Source organism: Lethenteron reissneri, unplaced genomic scaffold, assembly GCF_015708825.2.
Source record: "Lethenteron reissneri isolate LAM-NWPU_2019-01 unplaced genomic scaffold, ASM1570882v1 scaffold_1937, whole genome shotgun sequence".
Classification (NCBI taxonomy): domain Eukaryota; kingdom Metazoa; phylum Chordata; class Hyperoartia; order Petromyzontiformes; family Petromyzontidae; genus Lethenteron; species Lethenteron reissneri.
In genome coordinates, this window is record NW_026891704.1 from 601347 (window position 1) to 624466 (window position 23120).

At 50.4% G+C, this 23120-nt stretch overlaps 1 protein-coding gene across 1 annotated transcript; it reads left to right on the top strand.

The window, feature by feature from the left end:
• Positions 1 to 839: 839 nt before the first annotated feature.
• On the top strand, positions 840 to 17667 carry LOC133339620 (glycine receptor subunit alpha-2-like). The gene is made up of 9 exons (XM_061547751.1): positions 840 to 938; positions 8341 to 8453; positions 9019 to 9086; positions 10009 to 10235; positions 11035 to 11117; positions 11915 to 12052; positions 13804 to 14018; positions 15269 to 15406; positions 17451 to 17667. The coding sequence occupies exons 1-9, from the start codon at positions 883 to 885 to the stop codon at positions 17628 to 17630; spliced, it is 1218 nt and encodes a 405-aa protein (XP_061403735.1). The 5' UTR covers positions 840 to 882; the 3' UTR covers positions 17631 to 17667.
• Positions 17668 to 23120: the final 5453 nt, after the last annotated feature.

The window sequence follows — 23120 nt, forward strand, 5'->3', positions numbered from 1 at the left end:
AGTGGGTAAAGTCACGTAGAAGGGAAATAATAAAATAATAAAAATATAACATAATGAAATAATATTATATAATAATATTATATTATAATTATTTTCTTATTTCCCTTCTACGTGACTTTACCGAAAGAATCAAGAAGATGGATCCCTGCAGTCACAAAAGCTTTAAATCGAAAAATAAGTGGGTACTACAGGCCTGCTGAATGGTGAGTGACAATCACCCATACACACCTGGTAACGATACAACTGAGTTGATTGGGTAGTTTATAGGATAAACCACGGCTGCTGCTGCTGCTACTGATGATGACTATGAGAAGAGTTGTCACGATCGCCAGGCATGTGTCTGTCTGTGTGCGTCTTGGTGAGAAGAACCACGCGGATCACCCCCCCCCTCCCCACGTGGCTGGGGAGATCTTTCAAGGCACCCCCTGCCCCCTCCTCCATCCCCCTCCTCCCTACTCCGCCCCTCCACCACCCCCTCTTCCACCCTCCCCCTCCCTCCCCCCTCCTCCCTCCTCCACCCTCTTTCCCCCCCTCCGCCTTCTCCTTCACCCCCCCTCCTCCACTCCCTCCCCTCTCCTCTCCCCTCGTCCACCCCCTCTCCCTCCTCCACCCCTCCTCCACCCTCCCCCCTCTTCCACCCCCTTCCCCCCTCCTCCACCCCCTTTCCCCCCACTACGCCTTCTCCTCCACCCCTCCCCCCTCCTCCACCCCCCCTCCTCCACCCCCTCCCCTCTCCCCTCCTCCACCCCCTTACCCCCTCCTCCGCCCCCTCCTCCACCCCCTCCCGCGTAATGATCACTGGTCACAGAGAGGCGACTCACAGAGTGGCGACTCACAGAGAGGCGACTCACAGAGTGGCGACTCACAGAGAGGCGACTCACCATGCCTCGCGGGGGCCTGCTCTGCACGTGGCTTCTACACGGTATGCTGCTCACCAGGTGAGCGAGTCAGTGTGTGTGTGTGTCAGTGTGTGTGTGTGTGTCAGTGTGTGTGTGTGTCAGTGTGTGTTAGTGTGTGTGTGCGAAACGTGGACCCCCCGAATGGAGCATCTTCGCCGGTTAGAAACATTTAGGCTGGCCTGCTTACGATCCATCCTGGGTTTAACCAGGCTGGATTGTGTGAGGAGCTCACAAATCCTTGAAAGATCTGGGCAAAGTCCCATCAGTGAGCTCCTCCGGCAGGCAAGGCTGCGTTGGCTGGGTCATGTAGCCCGCATGCCCAGCCACCGCATGCCCAAACAGCTTCTGTTCGGCCGGATCGAGGGGGCTAAACGGGTGTGGTACGGGCTAGAGAAGAGATGGAGTGATGTGGTACAGGAGGACGTGGAGCTGAGTGGACTTGCCGATGACCGGTACCAGCGGTGTCAAGATCGGCCTCTGTGGAGGAGGCTCGTGAAGGACGCTACTGGGCAGTTGGAGGCAGTCGCCCTCCAGCAACAACGGACGGCGGAGGAGCGACGCTCACATCAACGAGCGGAGTGCCGGGTGGCTAAAGCACAGCAAGTTGGCACAGTAGGGGGCACAGGTGGTGCATCAGCCAGTCATCTCGGTCATCTCAGTCAGTCGACCCGTGGCACCTGGGTCTGCCCCGTGACCCCTCCTGCCAGCGGGCGTTCGACACTTCACGTGGCCTCAAGGTGCACATAGCCTGGCACAAGCGTCGTGGTGACGTCACCGCCACTTAGTGGTCAGTGTGTGTGTCAGTGTGTGTGAGTGTCAGTGTTTGTCAGTGTGTGTGTGTCAGTGTGTGTCAGTGTGTGTGTGAGTGTGTGTCAGTGTGTCTGTTCGTGTGTCAGTGGGGAGCGGTAGTTGTAGCGGTTAGCGCTACGCTGCGCTACGAACCTGGCCACCCGAGTTCGATTCCCACATCAGTGACAATTATCTAACCCGGTACTGGGCCCTCACCTCGACTCAGCCTCAAATGAGTAGTTGGTGTAGCGGTGTGTAGTAAACATTTCCACTCGGGAGACAAATGCGGCCGGGCGTGGTGCTGGCCACCCACCCCCTCTGTGTGCCACAGTGCCGGTAGCCTTCATAGGTGCTGGATTCCAGCAGGGTTATCAAGAAGGGCCCATTGCCACACACACACAGCGGATGCTGTGGTGACAAGGGAGATGTTGACTACCTCGCCTGGTATACAGGAGGTCGTGGGTTCGATCCCGACCTTGATGACGCCTGCTGCTGTATATTTGGAGTTTGCGTCTCTCTCTCTCTCATCACGACGGTGGCTATGAGATGTTAACTACCTCGCCTGGTATACAGGACGTCGTGGGTTCGATCCCGACCTTGATGACGCCTGCTGCTGTATATTTGGAGTTAGCGTCTCTCTCTCTCTCTCCCCATGGTGGTCGAGTGGATTTTTCTCCAGGTCCTCCGTTTTTGTTCTCCTCCACATGTAGAATCAACGTCACGAGTATTTAGCCACTTGCTGTACATTTCCCCACGATGATGATGATGATGATAAAAGCCACGCCTTTGAGCTGCTATCATTGTGCGATGGCCAGGTCTGATTTGGAAAAGATCCCTACGGCTCAGTGGGGCAAACAAATATACACAGTGGGGCTTTTCGTTTTCCTTCAACAACGAAGCCAAACATTACGTGGAAATTGAGCCAAGCATCGCAATGCAGGATTATCTTGTTTATGCCAAAAAGTATGAAGGGTGTCCTGGACTTTAGTAAATGGCGTTCGGCACTCTTATCGTCATCTCATCATCGTCTTCGCCATCCTCGTCATTTAATACTCACAGATATTTTAAGACCACGTCAACGTACGTGTCTATGAAAAAACAAGAATATTTTCACCCTTATCTTCCTCTGTGCGGTTCCTCTTGTCCAACACTGGTTGAGACTCGGCCCTCAAGAAGGCTGTCTCTGGTGTAGGCCAATCAGTTTGGGACCGTCCATAAATGACGTCACGCGATTTTGGACGATTTTTGACCCCCGCCCCCCCTCGTCACACGGCGTCACAAAAGTCAGACCCCCCCCCTCAAATATGACGTCACAAAGCTCTGCCCCCACCCCCAAAACCATATTTCCATTCTGAAAATAAAACATGCTTCAAATCGCTTTAAACTATTGTCATTGTAGTGCGTATTTAATGTGGCGCTGCACTCTGATGTTGTAGGAGTGTTGTTATATCAATCAGTGTTGTTATAACAATTCTATATTTATTGAAAGTTGCGAATTTTGATGTGACGTCACATTTCTCAATCCCCCCCACCCTCGTCACACATCGTCACAAATGTCTGACCCCCCCACCACCCCAGGTGCGTGACGTCATTTATGGACGGCCCCTTTAAAAAACCAATGCCCATATATATATTACCAGGGCAATGTTTGTTTGCATATTCAAGACAAGTCCCGTGTCTGGTTAATGCAGAAACTTGATTCCATGCAAAAGGTTTAATCTATTTGGAGTTTGAACATCTTAACACAGCCCCTGCTGTTTTACTGTCAGTGGGCTTTGCCTGGTAGGGTGGCGATGGTTTAGTTGCATTTGTCAGTGTTTGGGTGATTTGTTTGCCTTTATCGTACTTTGCACTGCTATCGTGTTTTGTGTCTGGGGCTGGGAATCTCAGAACAGAAGAGAGGCTGGGAGATTGTCTGGAACTGGGAATATCAGAAGAGGAAAGAGGCTGGGAGATTGTCTGGAACTGGGAATCTCAGAGGGGGAGAGAGGCTGTGAGATTGTCTGGAACTGGGAATCTCAGAAGGGGAGAGGCTGGGAGATTATCTGGAACTGGGAATATCAGAAGAGGAAAGAGGCTGGGAGATTGTCTGGAGCTGAGAATATCAGAAGGGGAGAGGCTGGGAGATTGTCTGGAGCTGGGAATCTCAGAAGGGGAGAGAGGCTGGGAGATTGTCTGGAACTGGGAATATCAGAAGGGAAGAGGCTGGGAGATTGTCTGGAGCTGAGAATCTCGGAAGGGGAGAGGCTGGGAGATTGTCTGGAGCTGGGAATATCAGAAGGGGAGAGGCTGGGAGATTGTCTGGAACTGGGAATATCAGAAGGGGAGAGGCTGGGAGATTGTCTGGAGCTGGGAATCTCAGAAGGGGAGAGAGGCTGGGAGATTGTCTGGAGCTGGGAATCTCAGAGGGGGAGAGGCTGGGAGATTGTCGGGAACTGGGAATATCAGAATGGGATTGGCAGGGAGATTGTCTGGAACTGGGAATCTCAGAAGGGGAGAGAGGCTGGGAGATTGTCTGGAACTGGGAATCTCAGAAGGGGATTGGCTGTGAGATTGTCTGGAGCTGGGAATCTCAGAAGGGGATTGGCAGGGAGATTATCTGGAGCTGGGAATCTCAGAAGGGGAGAGGCTAGGAGATTGTCTGGAGCTGGGAATCTCAGAAGGGGAGAGAGGCTGGGAGATTGTCTGGAACTGGGAATATCAGAAGGGGAGAGGCTGGGAGATTGTCTGGAACTGGGAATCTCGGAAGGGGAGAAGCTGGGAGATTGTCTGGAGCTGGGAATCTCAGAAGGAGAGAGGCTGGGAGATTGTCTGGAACTGGGAATATCAGAAGGGGAGAGGCTGGGAGATTGTCTGGAACTGGGAATCTCGGAAGGGGAGAAGCTGGGAGATTGTCTGGAGCTGGGAATCTCAGAAGGAGAGAGGCTGGGAGATTATCTGGAACTGGGAATATCAGAAGAGGAAAGAGGCTGGGAGATTTCTGGAACTTGGAATCTCAGAGGGGGAGAGGCTGGGAGATTGTCTGGAACTGGGAATATCAGAAGGGGAGAGGCTGGGAGATTGTCTGGAACTGGGAATATCAGAAGGGGAGAGGCTGGGAGATTGTCTGGAGCTGGAAATCTCAGAAGGGGAGAGGCTGGGAGATTGTCTGGAACTGGGAATATCAGAAGGGGAGAGGCTGGGAGATTGTCTGGAACTGGGAATCTCAGAAGGGGAGAGGCTGGGAGATTGTCTGGAACTGGGAATATCAGAAGGGGAGAGGCTGGGAGATTGTCTGGAGCTGGGAATCTCAGAAGGGGAGAGGCTGGGAGATTATCTGGAGCTGGGAATCTCAGAAGGGGAGAGGCTGGGAGATTGTCTGGAACTGGGAATCTCGGAAGGGGAGAAGCTGGGAGATTGTCTGGAGCTGGGAATCTCAGAAGGGGGTTGGCTGGGAGATTGTCTGGAGCTGGGAATCTCAGAAGGGGATTGGCTGGGAGATTATCTGGAGCTGGGAATCTCAGAGGGGGAGAGGCTGGGAGATTATCTGGAGCTGGGAATCTCAGAAGGGGAGAGGCTGGGAGATTGTCTGGAACTGGGAATATCAGAAGTGGAGAGGCTGGGAGATTGTCGGGAACTGGGAATATCAGAAGGGGAGAGGCTGGGAGATTATCTGGAGCTGAGAATCTCAGAAGGGCTGAGGCTGGGAGATTATCTGGAGCTGGGAATCTCAGAGGGAGAGAGGCTGTGAGATTGTCTGGAACTGGGAATCTCGGAAGGGGAGAGGCTGGGAGATTGTCTGGAACTGGGAATCTCAGAGGGGGAGAGGCTGGGAGATTGTCTGGAACTGGGAATCTCAGAAGGGGAGAGAGGCTGGGAGATTGTCTGGGACTGGGAATCTCAGGAGCGGAGACGTTGGCGAGAGAGACGCGAGTTTGGAATCTGGCCGCGAGTCTGCTGCCAAGCCACACGTCGCAGCCGTCAGCGCCGCGTGGGCGCGTCCGAGTCGCATTCGACGTCAGAGCAGCTCGGGGCGGCAGTGGCCTCGGCGAGCGATCGAGTGGAGCGGAACGCGTGGGAGATAAAGACTTTTAAACAACTTTTATTGCTGCCAGCAGCAACAGCACCGGAGGCGATTCCGATACGAAATACACAAAGTCACAAATAACAAACACTATACATGCAGGTGCTGTGGCGCTAAATGCGTCGCGCAAAAAACACAAAATAAAAGCCACGTTCTAGATTTGAAGCTTTCGTGACTGCAAGGATTCATATTCTTGGGTTTTTCGGTAAAGTCACGTAGGTAAAAAAATAAAATTAATACAAGTAAAATAAAATCAAAAATAGAATAAAAATCACGACGTTTCGGAGGCAACACAAGCTTCCATCTTCAGGAGGAACCGTCACAGCACGCTTGCTGTATCAAGTATTTATTTATAATTTTATTTTTACTTTTATTAATTTAATTTTTATACCTACGTGACTTTACCGAAAAAACCCAAGAATATAAAAGCCACGTGGTGGTCGTGGTGGTCATCGTGCGCGCCACGGCGACGAGCGAGCGCTTCAGAAGGTGAACACGAGGGTGCCGTCCACGCTGGTACAGAGAGAGGGGCTATTCCGGCCCCGCAGCGTTCCAAGAAGACGCGCTGCACATCACCGGCATGTGTGTGGTACATGACGTGCTCCAGCCGGAGCCACGCCTCGAGCAGTCCCCTGAACACTGGAAGAACAAAGCAGGCGTCAGTGTCACTTTGCAGCATCTTTTTCCTTGTTCTGTAACACCGCAAAGAAAGAGGCGAACGCGGTGCGAGCGAGCGGGCAGGGCGGGGCGCGTGGCATTAACCTCCCGAGGTGTCGTCACGACGTCGTCACGGTGCCGTGGTGTCCCTCGGGATCGTGCGGGTAGAGGCGGTGCCGTTCCCTGACGGATACAAGTTTAAGTAGAATAGGTGAGGATGGCCTGACCTACGTAGGTATTCTATGATTGTGTTTTCCAATTCGTGTATTTTTCCAGCATTAACAGCCTTCAAAGTCAGCAATAAAATGGGGCTGTCTCACACCTTATCAACTTGTACTCGTACAATATGTTAAATCGACACAGGTGGGTGAGTTGGCTCTGGGTTTATGAGATTCGAGTTATCTGTCTCTGGGAAAAGGTCAAATTGAAATTGATGAAACACATTTGATTTTCCATTAATTCAAATATTAAACGTATTTTAAACAAAGTAATTATTTTAAAGAGCACAGAATGCAATTGTTATAGATTTGCGGGGCGAGTGGGGTCTGGGAGCGTGGCATCGGAGTGAGTTCGAGCGAGCGAGGAGCGGAAAGTGGCGAGCGAAGGTGGCCGCTCAATGTGGCTGCTCGGGGTGGAGGGGGGGGGGGAAGTTTGCTCCGGTGAAGGGGGAGGGGGTATTGAGCACAAGGGGAAACAGAGAGATAGAGAGACAGCAAAGATGATCACAAACCTGTCAACCCCTTATCAGTGCCCTACCTCATTAAGGACCAATTCAGACACTTATCGGTCACCCCCTTATGAATCTCAACGTTCATCCTACAAAGTCCCATCACAAGGGAGAAACACAAACACCTATCCACAAAAATCCCCCAAAATTACGTTACTAACGATATTATGCCCGTATCGAAACGGCTGTACGCTGTAAGGACCTAAAAACCTTAATTTCCCTGCACAAGAATACGGGCTAAACCATATGGGTTGACAGCTATTATTTAATAATTCACAGTCATGTCACAATTCACTTTGGGTCTTTGTGGGTCTGTGGGTCTCTGGGGGTCTCTGTGGGGTCTCTGTGGGGTCTCTGTGGGGTCTTTGTGGGTCTCTGTGGGGTCTCTGTGGGTCTCTGTGGGGTCTCTGTGGGGTCTTTGTGGGTTTCTGTGGGTCTCTATGGGTCTCTGTGGGGTCTCTGTGGGGTCTCTTTGGGGTCTCTGTGAGTCTCTGTGGGTCTTTGTGGGTCTCTGTGGGGTCTCTGTGGGTCTCTGTGGGTCTCTGTTGGGTCTCTGTGGGTCTCTGTATGTTTTGGGCCAACCCATGCGGAACAGGTCCTGGGGGGGGGGGGGGGGGGTGCGTGGGTGGGGGGGAATTCTAGTTTTTTTGACCATATTTCACCGCCAATGTGCAAGAGGAAAAAAGAAAACCACCGCCAAATCGTTGACACTAAGCCCAGCGGAGTATTTTTTTTTCACGGAGATTCGCGGTTCGACTCCGTCAGGCAGGCCACCCCGGTTTATCACTGTGGCTCTCTTTCTCTCTGTGTCTGTGTGTTTATTTAGAGCATCAGGGGAAGTCACGCGACCTCCGGTTGTGCCGTCTGTCTGTGCTTGCAACACCTCCACGGCGCACTCTTGCTGTGACCTCGCCATCGGTGCGCGTTGCATTTTGTTGTTGTCTTTGTTGTTGTCGTTGTTGCTGTCGTGGTTGTTGTCGTCGTTGTTGCTGTTGTAGTCGTTGTTGTTGTCGTCGTTATTGTCATTGTTGTCGTTCTCGTCCTTGTTGTTGTCGTTGTTATTGTCATTGTTGCTGTCGTCCTTGTTGTTGTGATTGTTGTTGTTGTCGTTGTTCTTGTTGTCGTCGTCGTTGTTGTTGTAGTCGTTGTTGTTATCGTCGTCGTTGTTGCCATTGTTGTTGTCGTCGTTGTCGTTGTTGTTCCAGCCTGGTGGTGCCGCTGCCGGCGGCGGCCGCGTCACAGGCGCTGCCCTTTGACCTGCTGCGAGCGCTGATTGGGAACGCCTCCACCTACAACCACATCAGGCCGGACGCGGACGGTAACGGAGAGACTCGCTCACAATCTGAACGTCATAGGTTATATATATTTGTGTCTGTAGCCTGCTCCCGGTGTACAAAAGAGGATGCGCTATTAAAACAAAAACCGTTATTTTCAAGCGAGAACGCTCACTATTACCGGGGATCGTTTGCAAAATACTTAGCGGTTTTTGTTTCGTTTTGTTCTCAGACACTGGTCTGTCTGTCTGGTCTACAGAGAGCAGTCTGTCTGTCAGTCATTTGCTAGAAACTCCACCAACGACCAGTCTGTCTGTCTATCATTGTTTAAATACCCCCACCAGAGATCGGTATGTCTATCATTGTCTGAATTCCCCACCAGAGACCCCTCTGTCTAGCGTTGCCTAAAGACCCCCACCAGAGATCCGCCTGTCTGTCTAGCGTTGCCTAAAGACCCCCACCAGAGACCCGCCTGTCTGTCTAGCATTGCCTAAAGACCCCCACCAGAGATCGATCTGCTGGTCACGGAATATTGCAGTTGAAACTGCAAATCACGTAAAGTGAATGACAAACTCCCTTTCCGTCGATGGTTTATCTTACACGATGCAGGTCCTCCCGTGACTGTGAACTGCAGCCTGTACATCACAAGCCTCGGATCCGTTGAAGAAACAACCATGGTGAGAGCTTCTTCGGCGTTGCACGAATATACGTCAACTTCAAGGACAGTGCATATCATTATCAGAGTTGTTTATTTTTGTTTGCATTTTGACTGCTTGTGTTGTGGTTATTGCAAACATGATGCCATGTATAAAGGTGTCAGTTTTTGTACCAGTTTAAAGGGTAAAAACCTATCACTATATTTTGCCACTGGTAAAGGAGGTCTCAGTGTAAATTCTTACCCCGAGCTCTCAATACTCTGATAGTGCGCTGTCTTTGAGTTGTACGCCTTTTGGCGTCATCTGGTCCAACACCAATGGAGACTAGGCTCTAAGAAAAGCTGTCTCGGGTGTGGACCAATCAACTTCAAGGACAGTGCATATCATTATCAGAGTTGTTAATTTTTGTTTGCATTTTGACTGCTTGTGTTGTGGTTATTGCAAACATGATGCCTTGTATAAAGGTGTCAGTTTTTGTACCAGTTTAAAGGGTAAAAACCTATCACTATACATCAGATGTTAGGGTCGGGGTCCCCCGTGTAGCCTCGAAAGGCTACACAGGAAACCTTTGCTTTTGTCTCTTTCATAGGCGCTCCTGCTAATGGCTACTAACAGCACTTGCCCCAACAGTCTGTTGAGAGGCTACACGGGGGACTTTTGCCTTTGTCTCCTTCATAGCTGCTGCTCGCTAACAGCATCTTGCCCCACCAGTCTGTCGAGAGGTTACACGGGGGACCTTTGCATTTGTACTCTTAGTTTTTTCGGTAAAGTCACGTAGGTAAAAAATTAAATAATAAAAACATTTTCTTTTTTATTTCATTTTTTACCTACGTGACTTTACCGAAAAAACTAAGAGTATGAATCCTTGCAGTCATGAAAGCTTCAAAGCTAGAACTTTGCATTTGTCTTCGTCTCCTTGCCGCCCACCGCCCACCGCCCAAAGGACTACACGGTGACCCTGTTCCTGCGCCATTGGTGGAACGACGAGCGGCTCGCCTTCACGGGCGCCACACGCCTCGGCTGGCTCGACCTGAGCCCCGAGGTGGCCACGTCCGTCTGGAAGCCCGACGCGTACTTCTCCAACGAGAAGAGCGCCGCCCTGCACATGGTCACCGCCGAAAACATGATGCTGCGAGTCTTCGCCAACGGGGACGTCTTTTACTCCGTCAGGTCCGCCTGGCACCCCTTCAAACCACCAGCCAATGGAATTATTTTTTCCCCACTGGCACAACCGAGCCGTGCCGGGGCCGACTTGGCCCGGGTGATGGCTATGGAGGTGCAGGGTGGTTGGTTGGTGGTGGTGGCGTGGATTTTTTTCTGGGTCCCTCCGGTTTTGACCCCCTCCCGTCATCCCCCACCTCTACATTTAGGAACGTGACTTTAGATTAGTTAAACTAAACTTCAGGGACTCCTCTAACCCGAACATTAAGGGGGGTTCGTAAGTGCGGGTTGCATTCGTAAGTGCGGGTAGCATTCATAAGTGCAGGTGGCGTTCGTAAGTGCGAGTGGTGTTCATAAGTGAGGGTCGTTCGTACGTGTGGTTCGTTCGTAAGTGAGGGTCGTGCGTAAGTGAGGGTTGTGTGTAAGTGCTGGTGGTGTTCGTAAGTGAGGGTCATGCGTAAGTGAGGGTTGTGTGTAAGTGAGGGTCGTTCATAAGTGCAGTTCGTTCGTGAGTAAAGGTCGTACGTAAGTGAAGTTCGTGCGTAAGTGCGGTTCTTGCATAAGTGAGGGTCGTGCATAAGTTCCTTAATAGGTGCGGGGTGTTCGTAAGTGCGGGTGGTGATGACGATGCTATTGTTGTTGTTGCTGCTGCTAATGATGGTGATGACGATGCTGTTGTTGCTGCTGCCGATGATGATGACGGTGATGACAATGCTGATGATGATGGTGATGACGATGATGAAGCTCGTAATGCTGCTAATTCTGATCATTTATCATGATGCTGCTGCTGTTGATGACTATCTCGCAGGCTGTCTCTGACTTTAGACTGCCCGATGAATCTTCGCCAATTCCCTGTCGACGTGGTGAAGTGCAGCATATACCTGGAGAGCTGTGAGTGACTCCTCCATGTCGCCACCCGAGCCTGCAAGCGATTCATTTTTCTCATCCTCCCACCCTTCACCCTCAAACACTCCACTGATGCGGCTTTGGAATCAACTGCGCGGCGCAAGCCTGAGTTGAGAGGTCAAGAGGCCTGTGTTGAGAGGTCAAGAGGCCTGAGTTGAAAGGTCAAGATGCCTGAGATGAGGGGCCAAGAGGCCTGAGTTGAGAGGTCAAGATGCCTGAGTTGAGAGGTCAAGAGGCCTGAGATGAGATGTCAAGATGCCTGAGTTGAGAGGTCAAGATGCCTGAGTTGAGAGGTCAAGAGGCCTGAGTTGAGAGTTCAAGATGCCTGAGTTGAGAGGTCAAGAGGCCTGAGTTGAGAGGTCAAGAGGCCTGAGATGAGATGTCAAGATGCCTGAGTTGAGAGATCAAGATGCCTGAGTTGAGAGGTCAAGATGCCTGAGTTAAGAGGTCAAGATGCCTGAAGGCGTCCTCTGATCTAATACAGTTTTGACACTAGTCTCAAAAGAACTGTCTATGGTGTGAACCAATCAGTTTTAAAGACAATGCATATATCAACAGAGTATGTTTTTTGTTTGCATCCTGACCACAAGTATTGTGGTTAATGCAGACATGATTCATTGTAAAAGGTTTCAGTTTGGTGTTTAAACATCTTAACACCTGTTTTGTTGCCAGAAAAAAGGGGGAAACCTATTCTCATAATACATTATTGTTCTCATTATTGTGAAGACAATTATATCAGAGCCACCCGAATGCTTTCCTCCGTCTTCTCTTGAGCGTCGCAGACAGCATGTCGACCAGAGATATCGTGTTCCGGTGGAGCTTGGAGAATCCTGTGGAGTACAGCGACCAGATCACCATGCCCGAGTTCAAGCTAGGAGACAAAACCCTGCATGAGGACTGCACCAAGAACTTCAGCACCGGTGGGTTGGAGGCACTCACCTTCACTCACTGAGCGCTCCACGTGAGAATCGCCTCCTCCTCAACCACCAATACCACTTCCTCCTTCTCTGTCTCCTCCTTCTCCTATACCACAACCACCTCCATTCCCTCATCCTCCACGTCCTCCTCATTATTATTAGTTCTGATTTCCCGAGGTGTGTCCTGAAGATTCTTGATGCAGTTTTCCTGTGATTCGTCATGTAATTTGGGCACCACGGTGGCAAGGAGATGTTAACTACCTAGTTTGGTATACAGAAGGTTGTGGGTTCAATCCCCACCCTGACGCCTGCTGTATATTTGGGGTTTGTATGTCTCTCTCCTCGTGGTTGCGTGGATTTTTCTCTGGGTCCTCCACACTTAGAAACACGCCTTCAGAGTATTTGGCTGATATGCACTTCCACACGATGATAAGAGGCGTCGTTGAGCTATCGCTGGTGATAGCCAGGTCGTTTCTAAAAAAAATCCACATAGCTCAGTTGTGCCTTACCTGGTAAAACAAAAAAAAAATTTATAGTTTATTTTAACCCATTTCTGAATTTGGCTGTGAGGATTGCTTTCCGTGTTCTTGACACGGTAATGATGGAACGGCGCGTTGAACACCTGCAGCACGTGACGATTTAATTTGTTTCATGGAAGGTTTGGGTGGTTTGTTGCAGAGCTTTGTGGTTCTCAGCCCATGGGTCCGCCCCTGGTTAATGCCACGGGTGTGAAACACCTTCACAATGCGAAGCCAGGATTTTCAGATAGGGGGGGAAATCCCTCCAGCAATGAAAAATGATAGGAGTTGTTAGTAAGTAAGGACTTGTCCCTTGCTTTTTATTCGACGCGTGTGCCGCGATGACGCTTTCATCGATCGAGGGTCGAATTCGAACCGTGTGTGATCGGCGTCACGCTCGCTGAAGGTGAATGCCTTCAGGGAAGTTGTGAACTGTATACACAACTGCGCACAATTCTGTGAGCCACTTATAACTGCTTTGCCATGACTGATTGCCAATTATGGACTCAGACTATTGTCCTTTGATCTCATAGAGTCTCTGGCACGCAATAATATGCTACACAGTGGCAGTGGGGGTCGCAAAATGCCGATTTATTACTAATAAACCCCAATGATCCGATCGATGTTAGGGATTTCGATCGGATCATTGGGGGGGGAGGTGCCACCTTCAACATAACTCAATGGGATTCCTGCAGTCTCACAGATTATGATATATTCAACGAGGAGGCTATGGGTGTGCCGGCGTTACCTTTCAAATAAAAAAATTTAAAATTTTATGACTCAGTTGGGAAACACAAAGGAAGTGTGACCCCCCCCCCCCATAATTGTGACATTTTAGAAGGGCCCTCCTGAAAATGTCTCGCGACTCGGACAACGCAAGGAGGCAAACCAAACAAAACAAGTCAATATCAGGGCCATGTTATAAGACAAATTCAGGAGTCGTTAGTTTTTTTTTTTTATCTAGCTCGGGTTAGCTTACACGCTAATCTTGGAGCATGAGCCAACTGTTAATGGCAAACCCAAGCCTGCATTAAAGCTTGCTAATGATTACGATCACGGAGGGAAGAGACGGCGAGGTGCCGAGCCTCATAGCACAGGATCGGAATCTGTTTTTGTCCTGGAGGGGGAGGATGAGGGGGAGTCTCAGCATCCCACTGGCGACAAGCCAGCCAGGAAAGTGAATGAGATTTTTTCTTCTTTTCACATCACCTTCCGCGTGACTTCACTTCGCCCCAGGCAACTTCACGTGCATCCGTGCGACGTTCTCCCTGCGCCGCAAGATTGGCTACTACATGTTCCAGATCTACATCCCCACCCTGCTCATCGTAATTATCTCGTGGGCTGCCTTCTGGGTGAACATGGAGTCGGCGCCGGCACGCGTCGCGCTAGGCATGACCACGATCCTCACCATGACCACGCAGAGCAGCGGCTCGCGAACCTTCTTGCCCAAGGTGACTGCAGTGATCATCACGTGGCCACCACAGTGACCACCACATGGCCACTCGTAACCATCGTAGTAACCAACAAGTGGCTACCACGTGACGACCACAGTTATGACCACATGACCATCAAGTGACGACCACGTGGTCACCATAGTGACGACCATATGACCATCAAGTGGTCACCATAGTGACCACCACATGACTATCATGTGATCACCAGGTGATCACCACGCGGCCACTACATGGATGATATGATTTTGCTTTGGCAACCTTTGCTCTGATTTTGGTTGGCGTCATTGTCGTATCTACTTTATTATACGCCAATGTTTTTTTGTTTGTTAATTTATCTGACCCGCATCACTCTTCCAAGTGAGACTCCTATCCTGGTCAATTGGATTTAGGCAGAAGCTAAATCATCCAAAATACAGTACAGCACACCGGTGTGTTGGAGAGCAAAGTCCACAATCCGAGGTATGCTGTACTAGCAACGAATTGGAATGTTCTGTTTACGTGACAAACCTTACTAATTGGCTGTGTCGGGTGGTGGCAGGTTTAACGACACATTTATATATTTTCGCGATCTAACCCAAAAAACCTGTATTATGGATGATATTGGTCGCGAAAGCCTATGTGTTAAACATAAGCTAAGTCAGCTGCGATTTTAAGACCTCACGTTATGAGGGGCCACGAAATACGGAAAAAAATTCTACAAAGCGTCAAGTTCGTATATAATATTGGAGTGCCGTGGTGTCAATATATTATCTACCTCGCCGGGTATACAGGAGGCCGTGGGATCCATCCAGACCTTGACTCCTGCTATATATTTGGAGTTTGCGTGTCTCTCTCCCCATGGTCGTGTAGATTTTTCTCCAGGTTCTCCAGGTTTTTCCCCTCCATATTTAGAATCAACAGCACACGTTTAGAGAGTATTTGGCTGCTGTAAATTTCCACGTGATGATAAGCCACTTTGTTGGCCTGTCATTTGTGATAGCCAGTGGGTCGCTTCTAAAAAAGAGCTACATAGCTCAGTGGGGCCTTACACCCGCTTAATATTAATAGTTGTTTTAGTTTCGTTTAAGTTTACCATAATCAGTTGAAAAATAAAGGAGATGTGGGAAAAATACTCTCTGCAATGGTTATGTTAAAATGTACAGACATTCCTCGATGGGGCCTCTTAACATAGGTTAGGAGCCCCCAGATTTGGTGATAATCGGGCCCTGGGTTAAAGAGAAAGAACCCTGAAACCTCCTCTCACACAGCTGTCGTACGCCACTGCGATGGATGTGTGGATGACTGCCTGCATGGTCTTCGTATTCGCCGCCTTCCTCGAGTACATCGCCGTCACCTACGCGCTCACTAACGGCCACGACCTCCTCCTCAAGCTCGCCGAGTGCAAGGTTCGTTATGAGTTCTCAGACACAGTTTGCGGATCGCAATAAGACTGGCCTAAAGGCCCAAAAGCCTAAAGGCCCAAAAGCCTAAAGGCCCAAAGGTCTAAAGCAGGCATGTCCAAAGCCAATCACGGCCCGCGGTCAGATTTCATACGGCCCGCAGCTTCGGTCTTATAATGTGTTATTTATGGCTCGCTAGCTCTGTCAGAATAAATAAATAATTCCTCCTTTCGCCACACGGTGGCAGCACCATTCTAGTGCTCTCTGGCTCTGCATCCGTGCCGCGAACCCTTCTCGAATCATTTCTGCCATGGCGACTGCAAAATAAAAGTTGACAGTGAGGGCCGCCGCTTTAATGGCAGCTGGACAAAAGCAGGTTTCCAGAAATGCGGTCATTCGCTAAGAAAATGCTGAGCTTATTCGGCTCCACATATTTGTGTGAGCAAACATTCTCAGTCATGAACTTAAACAAGAACCGATTGAGGTCAAGGATTAGTGACTCCCACTTGCGTGACATTTTACGCATCTCAACCACTGCCCTCAAGCCAGACCTGGTCTCTTTCCTGAAATCTATATCTCAGTAACACCCTTCTCATTAGTGTCAGCAAGTTATCTGTTGCTTGATCAATCTGAAATTTAGTGTTTTGAACGGTAACATCTTTCAATATTAACAGTGAAAAGCCTAAAGCACACTAATGCACTCGGACTTATGGCACTTGTTTGATTAAACTCTTGAATATGATTTGGTTATAACTGTTGATGTTATGTACCTGTAGATGTGACACAAACTATTGCTTTCTGAAAGATCTTGTAAAAGACAAGGGCAAAACTCACTTGTTATAAAGATTAATGATAACAGACCAATTTGCATACTTATAACTCCTGTTTAAAATGTTCATGAGGCACAGATATTTAACTCATGGAAATTTAAGGTATTCTATACAGTTTGTTCAATGTTACCTGACTGAATGAAAGGCAGAATTGTGTTTTTAGAGTTGTTCACGTCTGCCTGAGTGGCTTATATTTGGTTACATTGTCAGTTGAAAAATAACAATGAAAATTGTTTTATAACAGTGTGTATTTTCAAGTAACTTTTGTGGTTTAAAAAATGTCAGAATGAACTATTGGCCCCCGGGCATCTTCACTTTATCAAATTTGGCCCTCTTTGCAAGAAGTTTGGACACCCCTGGTCAAAAAGGGCAAAAAGCCTAAAGGTTCAAAGGCCTAAAGGCCCAAACATCCAACGGCACCAAAACGTTAAGCGGCCCGTAACAACAACAACGATAAGAGTGATATCGAATTGCTACATTAGGTTGTGAGAATTGCCATTAAACTCGCCCGTTATGTTGAGCTGAAACATTCGTAAACGTACAAATGTATGTAGGTTGAACTTCTTTCGCACCACTGTACGTAGCCAACCGCGCTGCTAATCAGAGGTTTTGTACGGGGGGGGGGGGGGGGGATGACAACAACACTAAACACAAAAAGCAGTTCTAAAGAAATTCGTTTGTCAATCTAGGTGATTTAAAAGTTTATAGCTCCCAGTGGCTTACTTATATCGGAAGGAACAGCATTCTAGATGGCCGCAGAAATGCATCAGAAAGCACCGTGCGATACGGTGACCATCGTCTTTGTTTGATGGCTAATTGGAACATTATTAAATGCTTGTGTAGTGAAACTATGGCTGTTAGTAAACTAAACTATTTTCATTTTATCAGGTAAGACCACACTGAGCAATGTAGCTCGTTTTCAGAAGCGACCTGGCCACAAATGATCGCTCAACGAAGTGGCTTATCGTGTGGAAATGCTTAGCAGCCAAATACTCTAAACACGTGATGTTGATTCTAAATTTGGAGAGAAAAACTGGAGGACCTGGAGAAAAGGCCACGCAATCACCACGGGGAGAGAAAATACGGAAACTTTAAATATACAGATGCCGTTCAGGGAACGGGCTCAAACCCCCGAGCCTCCTGTATATCAGGCGAGGTAGTTAACATCTCCCTAGCCTCCCCCCCCCCATCATGATCATCTCTCTCTCTCCGTGATGCAGGAGGAGGAGGCGGAGGTCGACAAGAAGACAAAGAAGAAGACGGAGTTTGGAGAGAAAGTTTCCTCCCTGGCTCAGGGCATTGACAACGTCTCCCGTGTGTTCTTCCCCATCTGCTTCCTCTTCTTCAACCTCCTCTACTGGTCTATCCTGCTCGTGGTGCTCAGCGAGGGCGAGGAGTAAAACGGCAATAGACTAAGGGGAATAGACTAAAGGGGATTGACTATGGGGGATAGACTAAAGGGAATAGACTAAAGGGGATAGACTAAGGGGAATAGACTAAAGGGGATTGACTATGGGGGATAGACTAAAGGGAATAGACTAAAGGGGATTGACTAAGGGGAATAGACTAAGGGGAATAGACTAAGGGGGATAGACTAAGGGGAATAGACTAAAGGGGATAGACTAAGGGGGATAGACTAAAGGGGATTGACTAAGGGGGATAGACTAAAGGGAATAGACTAAAGGGGATTGACTAAGGGAGATAGACTAAAGGGGATAGACTAAATGGGATTGACTAAGGGGGATAGACTAAGGGGAATAGACTAAAGGGGATTGACTAAGGGGGATAGACTAAAGGGGATTGACTAAGGGGGATAGACTAATGGGGATTGACTAAGGGGGATAGACTAAAGGGGATTGACTAAGGGGGATAGACTAATGGGGATTGACTAAGGGGGATAGACTAAAGGGAAGAGACTAAAGGGGATTGACTAAGGGGGATAGACTAAAGGGGATAGACTAAGGGGCTGTCCATAAATGACGTCACGAACCTGGGGGGGGGGGGGTCAGAGATTTGTGACGATGTGGGGGGGGGGGGGGTTTAAGAAATGTGACGTCACATCAAAATAGCAACTTTAAATAAATATAGACAACACGTTCTACTTGTGAAGTACCGGTGAAGACACTTGACGCCGAGGTGGAGGCACACGTATATTTATTTAACACAACTCGTTCGTGGCATACAGCACTGGAGGGGGTAGCGGCCCCCTCACCCGACTAGCTAAGGATACACTTCCTAGCTAATCCTAGCCTGCCTCTCAGTCCTCCACTAATGGGCTAGGGGAGGCTATTTGGCCCGACACTGGTAAGTCGGGCCCGGTACCCGGAGTCCCAGACCAGCTCTTAGAAGAGCACCGGCTCTGGCTCTCGGGACCACGCCGCTGGCTCAGTCCTGTTCGGCCCTGATAAGGACATCGAACGAGGGGAGTCCAGGGCTCTAAGACGTCTTCAGTCTTCTCTGGTTAGCTTTTAACATAACTGACTCGAGCCCCTATAACGTCCCCTTTTATACCCAACCCCTCCTTGAGGGGTGGGGCCCCGGGGGATCATAACGCCGAACCAGCCCCCCCCCAGGGTGTCTGGCTCGGACGTCGCAGAGGGCATCTCCCCGTGCACACACGTAGCCCCGCCCACTGTGTTTGTTTCCCATAGACTGCCATGCATAACGGGCCCTCTCTTTAACACCCCTACATCACCCCCCCCCCCCGCATAGCTCGCAGCCGTCCCGGCTGCCAACATACAAAATGACAATAAAAATGAATTTATACCGTAACCGCGCGTGTGCCTCACTAATTTTCAACAATAACAAGAACGGCAACAAGAACACAACAAAATGCAACAGCAAGAAGAGAAAACAACCCGACGCACCTCCCCCTTGAATAAATACGAATTCCGTAAAAAAAAACAACCTATATACAATTTGCAGGGAACCCACCATACACACAACACCAGGTGAACCCAACGTATGTACATTTCAATGGGCAGGGAACACACCACCCACACAACACACAATGAACACAACCTATATACACATCTTCCGGCCTCATAACAGTCTGTGCATTTTTGCGCGCGTCCTTGCAGCGGGCCCCTCACACGGGGTAACCCCGGGTGGCGGACCGTCAGGTGGCAATTGTCCGTCCCGGAGTGAGACCTCCTCCGATGCCGCGTGACCGTTGGTATCCCCAGAAGGGGTGGTCGGGCGTGATCCCGTCAGTCTTGATGCACCTGGAGGTGGCACGGCCGGCAAGGCATTAGGTGAGAACGGCGGAGACGGACCCAGTGAGTCGGTCGACCCCCCACACGTTTGGCCACGCATGTGTGAAGTGGGTTTGTGTACCGCAACGAAGGGTTTTAACCTAGAGGGGTGCACGAACCATCGCCGCTTCCCCCATTTAATGCGCACGCACTGTGGTCGCAAAATTTCGACCACCTCCACAGGGCCCCGCCACGGCCGCACTAGCTTAGGGGAGGTAGCCAGGGGCACTTGGGGACAGTGCAACCATGCCTTGTCCCCCGGCTTCCACTGTATCACGTGCGCCCGACCCAGCCTGAGGCGCTCATTCGCCTTTTGACGGAGTTCCGAGTTCAACATAGCAGCATCCCGCGCCTCTGTTAATTTGGCCAGATTAAATTTGACGTGGTCAGCCAATTTAGTTTTTCCTTGCGGGTCGGGGATCTGCAGCTGGGCGCGAACAGGCGGGTCGGGTTCGCGACCGTACATGAGGTAAAAGGGGGAAAATCCCGTAGCTGCATGGGGTGCCATCTGGTATGCCGCCAAGACCCCTTGAATATGCAGGTCCCAGTCAGTCTGCGAATCTGAGACCTGCTGTGACATCATTGACGAAATGGTGCGATGCAGGCGCTCGACCATTCCGTCAGTCTGCGGGTGATACGGGGAGGTACGAATTTTCTTCGTGCCTAAGAGGTCACAGACTTGTTTAAGTAATTTACTGGAAAAATTTCTGCCCTGGTCGGTCAGCAGCCGCTCCGGAGCACCTTTGTCCAGGACGTATCCCTGAACAAAGGCCTCCACGATGGCTGCTGCCGACTGGTTGACAAGGGGCCAGGCCATGGGCCAGCGCGTAAAATACTCGACACCTGTCAACAAATACCTATTGCCCCTGGGGGTGGCGGGAAATGGGCCCAAAATGTCCAGCGCGACAAGCTCATTTATTCTGGATACCTTGATCGATTGCAAGGGCGGGTTAGACTCCCGCGCCGGCGGTTTCCGTTGCGCACACCGAGGGCATGATCCCAATAGATCCCCAACATCCCTCGTCATACCAGGCCAAAAAAAATCAAGTTGTAGCAGTGCAAGAGTCTTTTGGGTCCCCAGGTGTAATAGGCGCTCATGCGCGGCCCACACCACCTTGCCTCGCAACTCAGAGGGGACCACCAGCCGATGTCGCTGGGATTTGCCGTCCCAATGCATCAGCAGACCTTGCACCATTTCCCATGCATCTGAATCACCTTTCACCCGCCCAGCACCCCCGACGCGACGACGCCACCCGAGGAGGGAGGTATCCTCCATTTGGAGGCGCCCCCATTCAGTGACGGGCAACCCCAACAGGGAATCTCTTCCCTGTTGTTCAATCGAATTATTAGGCAGGGGTTCGTCGTCGTCGGTGGCTGCCAAGATCGGAACCGATGCGTCCCCTGAAGGCCTGCAACGTCCCGACCCCAGGAGGCATGCACATTCCGAGGTGGTTGGCATGCGCGACAGAGCGTCCGCGTTGGTATGGCGAACGCCCTTACGGTAGGTGGTTTCAAAATCAAAGTCCTGGAGAACCTCCAACCATCGAGACAACTGTCCCGATGGTTGTTGAACTCGCAGGGCATACTGTAGTGCCGCATGATCTGTGCGGACGGTGAAATGCCGACCGTACAGATATGGGCGATACTGTTGGATGAAGTAAACAATTGCCAACAGCTCCCTACGGGTGACACAATATCTTTGCTCCGCAGGAGACAACACCCGACTACCGTACGCGACCACCCGTTCCACGCCATCAACCACCTGGGAAAGCACACCCCCAATACCCGTGTTGCTCGCATCGGTGTCGAGCAAAAAGGGCTTAGAAAAATCTGGGTAGATCAAGGGAGGGGCTTTTACCAGGGCGTCCCGAAGGGAGCAGAAAGCAGCCTCCTCCTCTTGACCCCAGTGGAACCGAACCCCTTTAGATGTTAAAGCGTGCAGGGGTTTTGCAATTGTCGTAAAATCAGCAACAAACCGTCGATAATACGACGCAAACCCAATGAAACTCCTGACCTCTCCCACCGAGGTGGGAGTCGGCCAGGAGCTGACACACTGCGTTTTGGCGGGATCGGTAGCAATACCTGAGCGTCCCACGATGTGCCCCAAATAACGCACCGAATCACGCAACAAATGGCATTTTTGGGGCTTGAATTTCAAATTAGCAGCCCGCATCTTTAGGAAAACCGCCCGCAACCTCTGGAGATGTTCGTCAAAAGTTTTACTAAAGACGATAACGTCATCCAAATAAATGAGGCACGACTCCCATTGCAATCCAGCCAAAACCAATTCCATCAAACGCTGGAAAGTTGCCGGCGCTGAGTGTAAGCCCATCGGCAACCGGTTGAATTGGAACAGGCCGTGCGGTGTACGGAAAGCAGTTTTAGGCTTAGAATCATTGTCCAGAGGAAGCTGCCAGAATCCCGAAAGTAAATCTAGTGTGGAAAAGAATCGCGCTCCCGCCAAGGCGTCCAGCGATTCATCCATCCGAGGGAGCGGGTATGCGTCGGCAACCGAAATTTTGTTAAGACGCCGGAAGTCAACGCAAAACCGCAACGAACCGTCCTGCTTTTTAACCAGGACGATCGGCGCTCCCCAAGGGCTGGTGGAAGGAGAAATGATGTCGGCGGCTAACATGTCATCAACAGCCGATTTGACATGGTCCTTTTCGGCGGGACTCAACCGAAACGGATTTTGTCGAATTGGCGCGCTGTCACCCGTCAATATGGTGACGCAGCAGGTGAGTACAACCCAAATCGTATTTATTCCGGCTAAAAACGTCGGAAAATTCCCGCAGTAGTGTTTTAAGTTGTTGACGCTCTGAATCTGACAGGTCCGTCGATCCCGCACAAAGCGCCTCGAGCCACCCTTCATCGTTGTTCGAATGTGGTCGCGACGCAGGGACAGTGCTGGCGTGATTTACGACGGGTTCCTCACAAGGCACCGGCGTTGCGTGAGCAAGCACGGTCCCCTGTGGGACCACCACCGTCTGCGAGCCCACATTGAGGACCGCGATGAAGGGTTCACCGTCCCCTCTTACTATGGTCTGGGCCGGAAGTAAATGAGGTCCACTAACCCCGGCCCTAGACGGCCCCAACAGAACCCCTTGGGCCCCAATACCCTTAGCGAAGGGCCGCCGAAGTTTCAAAGGTATCAACATTTGCGCCCCCGGAGGGACGCGCACTGTTCTCTCTACGAACGCCGGCACCGTCGCGCACGCCGTCCGAGTCGCAACCGGTGATGGCAGAAACGCCATGCGTCTGCCCGACGGAAGCTCTATACATCCCTGGTCGATCAATATCCTAATCGGCATTTTGGCCAGGAAGTCCGTCCCCAGCAGGCACGGAACCGCCAGCGAGGAGGAAACAAAAATCGGCCCAGACAATTTAATTTCCCCAATACAAATTTGGGCACGAATTTGTCCGATGATGCCAAGTGAGCCCCCGTTAGCCGCATAGAATGGTATGTTAACAGGCATCAAAGGACGACTCCGGACAGGGAGAATATTGTAAATCAATTCCGAAATAATAGTCGCCGATGCTCCTGTATCGACCAGGATGCGCACTTCAACCCCGTCGATGTACCCCACAACGGCCGACGACCCCGACGATGCGGCTACCACACGATCGGCCAGCACG

What these genes read in the sequence shown, in the direction of transcription:
- LOC133339620 (XM_061547751.1), top strand. Translation starts at nt 883, where the DNA reads ATGCCTCGCGGGGGCCTGCTCTGCACGTGGCTTCTACACGGTATGCTG. An exon ending in CCGTTGAAGAAACAACCATG is followed by an intron (nt 9,087 to 10,008) that starts GTGAGAGCTTCT and finishes CACCGCCCAAAG; the next exon opens with GACTACACGGTGACCCTGTT. An exon ending in CACCAAGAACTTCAGCACCG is followed by an intron (nt 12,053 to 13,803) that starts GTGGGTTGGAGG and finishes ACTTCGCCCCAG; the next exon opens with GCAACTTCACGTGCATCCGT.